The 9026-nt window shown below is 40.2% G+C and overlaps 1 protein-coding gene across 1 annotated transcript; it reads left to right on the plus strand.

The window, feature by feature from the left end:
* The first annotated feature begins 3088 nt into the window (after positions 1–3088).
* On the plus strand, positions 3089–7860 carry cyp1d1 (cytochrome P450, family 1, subfamily D, polypeptide 1). The gene is made up of 7 exons (XM_031849128.1): positions 3089–3358; positions 3449–4069; positions 4835–4958; positions 5078–5167; positions 6816–6939; positions 7028–7114; positions 7260–7860. Exons 1-7 carry the CDS (start codon positions 3089–3091, stop codon positions 7540–7542), a joined length of 1599 nt encoding a protein of 532 aa, XP_031704988.1. The 3' UTR covers positions 7543–7860.
* Positions 7861–9026: the final 1166 nt, after the last annotated feature.

The raw sequence follows: 9026 nt of genomic DNA on the forward strand, positions 1-9026 counted from the left end.
TACATACATGCCTTTCTGCCTTAAGGTTTCACAATTTTGTAATCTTATTTAGTTGACAGTGACCTGAAAGTGCATTGAAAAGATGAACAAACAGTGACTCAAATCATCACAAACTATGCATATCTCTTAGCTTAGAGCAGTTTTACATGCGTTTAAAGACGGTGCAATATGCAGCGATACGGTAGGAGGAGAGGAAAAGTAGGTCTGTGGTGCTGCAATGCTTCTTGAAAAAAAAGGAAAGCTGACGGGGCAGAAAAAGTAGTACTCTGATCCATATTCATATTTCCATTCATTTTACTGAGAACTCACTTCTGTTGATTCACATTGAAGAATCACTTGTTTTCAAGAGCGTGCGCAGTAAGTTTCGTTTGCATAATTATACAGTTACTTTACAGGGTTTTCCTGTGGCTTTAAGTGGTTAGCGTAGAAAGACACACGCAGGCAAGGTGTGTCTTTACTGTACTACACACACACACACACGCTCTACAGCCTCGAAGAGAAATCACACGTTCAGTTTAGGGGCTTGTTTTTCATTAACCTTTATTTGTCCGGGTTAAGCTGGTTGAGCAAACGTGCTGTTTTTCATTACTTTCTGTTCACACACATTCACACCGTAAAAGAAAACATCAGACAGATATTTATTTCCAGCAACAGTTCATATATTTTGTGAGTCTTTTAGGAAGTCTAAAACACCAGTGTGGATATTTGCTCCCAAATAATATATCTGACAACATATGACATTTTGTGAAGACATTTCTGCTCTCCAGAGACTGAATGCTAGTGTCTGTACAACTACTGGATGGATTGACCTGACATTAGTACACATATTCATATCTCCCGCAGGATAAACTGTAATCACTCTGATGATTTATTAATTTAACTTTTAATGCATCTGATGAAATTCCTGCAACACTGATGACATTCTCATTGGCCTCAGCTGTGTTTATTGCTCATTAGCAAATGCCAACACGCTAAACTTGAATGGTTAACACATGAACACTACACCTGCTAAACATTAGCACGTTAGCACTGTCACTGTGAGCGGTTAGCATTTAAAGCTCAACGTTTTGCCTGTGAAATATCTGCCCCAAAACAGCCCAATGTGATATTTTAAAATGACTAGACCAAAACCTAAACAATTACAATGATATTAAACAGAAATCCTGCAAGTCCTCACATTAGACTAGCTAACACCAGTGAACTTTAGGTTAAAAATTACCAAAATTGTTGATCATTTGGCTTAATCAATTACTCAACTCAACCGAAATAAAGATTTTTCGATATCGATGCTGGCACATGGCTTTTATTTTGGATTTACTATTAACTGTCAAAGGTTGTATTTAACTACTGATTGCCAAAACTACAAACTCTGGCATGACTCCAAACAACATTCACACAGATAATGTTTTCCCAGTTGCTGATTACCATGTCTTTATCACCACACAATCCCTTCCTGTCAACTTGCAGTGGTAGAAAATAGCTTTAACATTTATTTCCTGCCTACACACATGACACATTCTGGTTGCAATGTAAAAGGTGTGACTAATAAAAAAAGACCTCAGTTGTGACTATTTCTGGGCTGTAAACGTAAGTGCATGAGTGTTAATGTAGGTTGCTGTGGTGTTCCTTTGAACCACATGCCTCAGGTGCAATGTGCATGTCAGGGACCAGAATCTTATTTTGTAACTGTGTCTCCAAAATGTTTTTATGAAATCATTAAAATAATAAAAGGAAAACTGCAAATTCCTGCTCTTAGGAGAAAGGATTCCAGTGTTCAAAGCCTGCTGCATGGAGTCAGTAATGGTACTTTTAAGTGCATTTTGTATTGTAAACAAGAGTTATTAATCTGGTATATCATTTCATATGCTATGACTTTTATTCTCTATATTTGGATCAGAACATTCCCGTTACAGTCCGTCTTTTTTAACATAAAGGTCACAAATTCTCAGAAACTGTCACAAATGTATGTCTTGAACTATTGAATCATTCATTTTCAAAGGCTAATCAGAAGGTGGATGTTAGTTGAATCACACTAAGCAGACACCACTTGCCTTTTCTCACTCAGTTAAGAGTGACTACTTCCTGCATAGGTGGAGCATTTTTCTGTAGTAAACAGCTGTATCACACAGCCTCTGGCCACACAGACACACACCAGCACTTCAAACCAGAATCAAAGATCTGGTAAGTGGTTACTGACACATTTTATTCAAGCAATTATGCACTTTGTGAAATCCTCATTCATAGTTCTCATCTTTTTGCCTCCTGACGAGTGCATGTAATGTTACGTATGTTCATGCTTGTTAATCTGTAACTTTTGTTTTGATTTTACAGGACTTAACAGGATTGTCTTCCTTCTCTTTAAGTAAAAATACTAATATCACAAATTTTCATTCTGTACAAGTAAAAGTTCTTAATTCAAATTAAAAATATTTTTTTATTGATGGATGTTCATGGCACATTTTTAGAGTACTTTTCTAGAAAGTTGTAGTTTTGTTGTCTTATTTCCATCCTTATCCGTGTTTCACATTTCATAACATGACATAATACTTTTTACAAACTGCAACACACGTAATCCAACTTTGGGATGGACAGAGGGAACAGGAGAGGAGGGGCCCTTGTTGTGAATGGGTACGGTCTGTGGTCAATTGCGATCACTGGCTGGCCGTGACGGACTCGTCCTTCACCCCGAGCCAAGTTTCTCGCCATGTGTGCCTCTTGTTAGCGGGCAGCAGCTCCCTCTGCAGGGGGCCTGTAGCTGTTGAATGGGACGTCCCGTACTGTGAGCTACTCTCACCAACAAGTTCCAGAGGATCAGACCTCAAACTTCTGCCTGGCTGAGAATTTTGGTCTCTACTCTGCTCTCTGCTTTTTTTACACCAAAGTTACAAAGGATACTGCATTGTGAGTTTTCTATCAAAATTGTTTGCCATATTTCTTGTTTTTTTTCTTCGTTTCATTTGGTCCTCTTCTTTCTTTTATAGACAAGTTTTCACCCTCTAGCTGCATCTCTTAACAGTCTCTCTCTCTCTCTCTCTCTCTCTCTCTCTCTCTCTCTCTCTCTCTCAGTATTTAGAGTTTACCTGGCAAGATGAGACTAACATTTGGGATGTTGCCCATCAAGGAGAATCCATGTGCCTATCTGTCTAGTGTCACAGTTGCACTGTGTCTTCTCACCCTCCTACTAATGGCCCTCAGGGGCCGAAAGAGCCACCACCACAATTCCCAATTGGACTACACTAAATATCCCTCTCCTCCCGGCCCCACGCCATGGCCCCTTGTCGGCAATCTGCTCCAGATGGGTGACCAGATTCATCTTTCTCTAACCAGCTTGAGGCTCCAGTACGGCGATGTTTTCAAGGTCTATACAGTAAACTGTATTGTAAAGTTGTCGCTGGACAGATGATTGAATATTTATTATTTCTATAATTTGTTCATCCCTTCACTCTAGATGCGTCTGGGCTCTTTAACTGTTGTCGTCCTGAGTGGATACACCACTATCAGACAAGCGCTGGTTCGGCAGGGAGAAGCTTTTGCCGGGCGACCTGATCTATTCACTTTTTCAGCCATAGCCAATGGGACCAGTATGACCTTCAGTGAGAAGTATGGACCGGCATGGGTGCTCCACAAGAAGCTGTGTAAGAATGCCCTCAGGTCTTTCTCCCAGGCAGAGCCCAGAGGGTCTGGAGCCACTTGCCTGCTGGAGGAGCACGTCTGTGCTGAGGCAGCTGAGATGGTGGAGGTGATGCGGGAACAGGCTGCTGCTGAAGGGCAAATGGGCCACAATATGACGGGTATAGATCCCGTGATGCCCTTGGTAACCTCAGTGGCAAATGTCGTCTGTGCCCTCTGTTTTGGGAAAAGGTACGACTACAATGATAAGGAGTTCCTTACTATAGTTCACATCAACAACGAGGTCCTGAGGATCTTTGCAGCAGGGAACCTGGCTGATTTTTTCCCTGTGTTTCACTACTTTCCGAGTCCATCTCTGAGGAAGATGGTCCAGCACATCCACAGGATGAACGGATTCATGGAGCGTAGCATCAAGGAACACATCAACACCTTTGATAAGGTAAGGAGGCTGGCTGATACACTCGAAGACCATAATTTAGTTTAAATGTAAATACATTGCAAAATGAAATGCAGAATTACACACTGACACATTACAGGATAATCAACCATTGCTACTTTGCAGGATGAGGTTGTGTTTTGAGTTTACGTTATGTTGATTGGGTACTGCAAAAAAAAAAAAATAGAAGAAGAAATCACAATTTAAGGGTTTTAAGGACATGCAATGCAAAAATATAGATGTTTCATGGAAGGGGACAAAAGTTTCACGCGTCTACTAGGATAAGCCACCACAAAGATTTGTCAAATATCTTAAAAAGGTATTAAAAATTACAAACAGATCACTGATGTATATTATGTCAACCAGTCAACCACAAGATACAAACAGAATATTTTCAGTAAAGCTTAATTGGTGGATGCTGATTCTTTAAATATTGTTTTATATCAGTCCCACTAATTTGCCGTCCACTACTAAATCTGACATCACACTCATACAGTAGTAGCTGTGAGTGCAACTCTAGCCAAAAAAATAACAAACAAGTTCCCTGGGAGGGACCTTTGTTCTTGTGCAGAGTGGCTAAAATCTTTGCACGCACTCCAATTAGGAATTAGCATCCCACTGGAAGACACGCGTCATACCATAACTGATGTCTCTTCCCTAATTATTGCTTTAAAAACTTTGGACATCTATATCGGCAAAATAATGAATCACCCTTTAATTAATACAATGTGAAATGTCCATTCATATCATATGTGTGTGTGATTACAGAACTGTATTCGGGACATTACGGATGCTCTGATTGCACTTTGTGAGGACAGAGAAGAAAATAAGGATACATCTGTGCTCTCCAACTCTCAGATAATTCACACTGTCGTAGACATCTTTGGAGCAGGTTAGCCACAACGGAGGTTTCACTTATATTATCACCGCTAATGGCATTAAATTGATGATATTGATAATGATGATTACCCTCCTTTAACTTGCAGTTGTGTTGTTTGTAATTTCCTAAAGGATTTGACACCATCATTGCTGGTTTACAGTGGAGCCTGTTGTACCTGATCAAGTATCCTGACATCCAGGACAGAATACACCAGGAGATAGGTACTGTCTCTCCTTTTTCATTGTATACCAAGATGAATCTTCACTAAAAAAGAGAGTCAGAAAACTTTAACTGGCAGATTCAATACGTTATTGCATGCGTCTTATCTAAAGAGAAAAAATTCATGCTATGCTGAATGACTCGTTCTCATTGTCCAGAAATAGAAGGTCGCTTATTAATGATTAACACTAATGAGCTAACGAATGTTGCTGGCGATTTATTATTGATTTGCCAAAACTGCTACATTTAGAGAACACAGTGATGCAGTGGCTGTTAATACTTCAGCTATGAAATAGATCCTGATTGGATTGGTCTTAAATATGTTTTTAAGGATACAAACGGGTGGGAATGCATCTCTGTGTAACACATTTATCATCACCGCACGTGTAGACAAGCATATGATGCTGTTTATTAGAAATTGATTGAACAAAATGAAATAAAATCCAACACAGACCAACCCCAGGGACTTTCCAACAATCCGAAAGCCACCAGAGAAACTCAAAAGATCGGTCCAATTTGCTGACGCCAGAGCTACTTTTGAAGTGGGTTGACAGAACTGGTGCCGTCTGTTCTGAGAGAGAGAGAGAGAGAGAGAGAGAGAGAGAGAGAGAGAGAGAGAGACTAAGAGGAGATGGGATGAATCAGAGAGGGAGGCACAAACAACCAGAGAAAGAAAGAAAGAAAGGTTAGAGAGTTGTTCCACACTGATACAAAGCCGGTAACACGCAAGGCACACTATGTGAACAACACACATAGTTAGAAAATTGTTCACTTACTGATCACTTCAATTAATTGCAACTTAAGACAATTAATTGTCAAGCTTTTATTCTACTGCTTACAGTAAAGCTCACCACTCTACTGGATGATCGAGCTCAGGCAACATGTTTAATCAATTTGAAAGATGAGCATACTTTATGTGATTGAAATTATTTGGGAAGTGCATGTCAAAAACTCAAAACATTCAACGCAACTCAGCACCTTTAACCAAGTGCATCCCAAATTTACAGACAGGTTGAAGTGTAGGAGGAAGACTAATGATGATGCAGTTATATCATAAAGCTATTATAAAGCTAAAGAATGACTTGATGTCATTGCAGATCCAAACGTCAAGGGCTCTTCTGGCCAAACACTGACATAACCTGCAACCCAGTTCAGAGACTGTATCCTTCAAGACCCCATGATCCTATGGTCAACTCATGAAGTCTGGAAATATACCAGTGTTTGTTCTTATACGTAGACATAATCACTGGTCCTGATAGTCTCATAAAAGTTATCATGGAACATGGAACGCTAGCATGCCATTGTTCTTTTGTCAGCCATTTAGGGCAACATCCTTGTGAAAAACTCAGAAATGTTAGATTTTTATAAATTGCACCTGAATGCACCTTTAGTTTTGTTTCTGTTAGGACAGACCATCACATTTGGGTTCACAAGTGTTAAGAGGTCGGCCTGGCCTTCATGTCCTTCAAAGGACAAACCTCTCCTCCTGGGATGCGTTCTCCAGCCCAGAAACTGAGATGCAGGTTAAGTGTCAGGGGCTTAAAAAAGCACCTACATATAAGATACGTCAGAGTACAAAAAGCTTGTAAAATAAAATAAAAAAGCTTCCCAGTCTTCAGTAACATTCTACTGTTTTTTTCTCTTTCGTAGATGACCACATCGGCACAGCCAGACTGCCCATGTTTTCAGATAAGCCCAAGATGCCTTACACGGAGGCATTCATATATGAAGTGTTTCGCCATGCTTCATACGTCCCTTTCACCATTCCTCACTGGTAAGACAGTAGTTTTGTTTACAGTACATTCATGTTTACAGTTGTATGTATTGTTGTTCGAACTTAACTCTAGTTTTGTCCCCTTCAGTACTACGAGTAACATCACCCTGAATGGATACTTCATTCCCAAAGATACATGTGTCTTCATTAACCAGTATCAAGTCAATCATGATCTGTAAGTAGCTATACGTTTGACTTTCACAAGACATGTTAGTGTATCTGTAAAGAGTTAAGTTATTCAACACCTTTTCAGATGAGGAGAATGTGTTTTTTCTGTTTTATTGCTTCATTGATCCTCATGTTTTTTCACTCTTTCCTAGCGATCTTTGGGGTGACCCGGACACATTTAGTCCCGAACGCTTCCTGGGTTCCTCGGGACTCCTCAACAAGGAGCTGACGGAGAAGGTTCTCATCTTCGGCATGGGGAAGAGACGATGTCTCGGTGATGGATTTGCACGTTTGGAGATGTTTGTTTTTCTCACTACGCTGCTCCACGGGCTGCGGATTGAAAATGTTCCAGGTCAGGAGCTGGATCTCAGCACCGATTTTGGTCTGACTATGAAACCGCGTCCATACAGGATAACCATCTCCTCAAGGTTTTAGACCAAATTATGTTATGTGTGGATTGTTTTGGAACATCACCACACACAGTCTCATTATTGTTTTTATTAGTCACCATATTTGGCTAACCTAATAATGCCACAGAGGTACAGTTCCTCTTATATTACTGCTCTCAGACTGGAGTTTCTTCTTGGCAAATGTGGTCAAGTCCACACATGAACAACAAAAGGGAAATATACTGTATGTACAAAATGTTTCTAATAGCTGGAAAATAACTTCATGTTTGCATTGAACACAATATTTAAGACGATGGAGGGTCATTCAAAGTCCTTCTGTGCCTTCACTTTCAAAAGAGTAGAGTCCCACCATATTGAAAATGAAGATGAAAACAGACCCTCATTAAAAGCCTTTATCTTAAGTTATTAGTTAGAGTTAACGTCTGAGGGAGGGAGAGAGGGTGTTTCAGATTGATGATCAACGCTTCAGGCCTCAAACTGTGTTCAGTCAAGGTTCATCCACATTCTCGTCAGCCCTCTCCTCCTCCTCCTCCTCCTCCTCCTCCTCCTCCCTTCAACTTCTCTCCTCCAACTCTCCTATCACCTCCTCATCAGTTCCTTTCATGCCCTCATCCCCCTCATGTCCTCGTCTTCTTCCTGTCCTTATCCCTCTTCCCTATAGCTTCGCCTCCTCTTTTATCGTATCTTCAAAGCAAACACTGTTTTGCTAAGTGCTCAAATCTTCAAAGTCTCACCCAGTGGCTCTCTGAGGAATGATGCAAATATATATTAAGACATAGTTCCCCGTCTTTTTGAACATCCTCCCCCTCACTCCCCATCAGTACTGTGACCTCCCACACACTCTGATTAGATGCAGTCCCAGACATCTTTGAGGGTGGTAAAGAGGACAGCAGAGCGTGAAATCAGGCATTTCTCATTTCATGAGCTAAATGTAAAGAAGCATGGCCATATGGACAAAAGAGGAGTCTGGCAGAATTAGTCATCTTTAAATGTAAAGTTTGAAAGTTGTGTTCATGAGAGTGTTATCTCTTTTAAACTTGTATCTATGCACGGAAAGTCTCTTGAGGCCTCGTGTTCTTTTCCAGTTCCACCTGTAAACTTTATTTTACAGACACTGTAGGCTGTCGGCCATTGAGTTGTTAGACTTGGACAATAGGAGATTAAGTCCGTCCCAGGGATTCAAACTGGCAGCCGGCTGGCCATAGCATTTCACCAAGCTCCAAGATTGGTGAAATGGTGATACATTGAAATTTCTCTGTGCTCACCTAAAATCTGAGTTGAACATGTGTACACACAAGCAAAATTAAATATGCAAATTACATATCTTGTGTCCAGAAGTTCAACTTTTGAAACAAATATATTTGTATATTGCGTATTCCTGACTTCTGGATTTTTTAGTTTAGGGAAAATGAATGGTAACAATTTTAAAACATGTATGATGAGGATCATCAAAATATGTTGTCAAAGTTTGACAAATCAAGTGAGGAATAGCGGTTATTATACTTGTGT

This window comes from Anarrhichthys ocellatus, unplaced genomic scaffold (genome assembly GCF_004355925.1).
Source record: "Anarrhichthys ocellatus isolate YVR2014 unplaced genomic scaffold, GSC_Weel_1.0 scaffold9, whole genome shotgun sequence".
Classification (NCBI taxonomy): Eukaryota; Metazoa; Chordata; class Actinopteri; order Perciformes; family Anarhichadidae; genus Anarrhichthys; species Anarrhichthys ocellatus.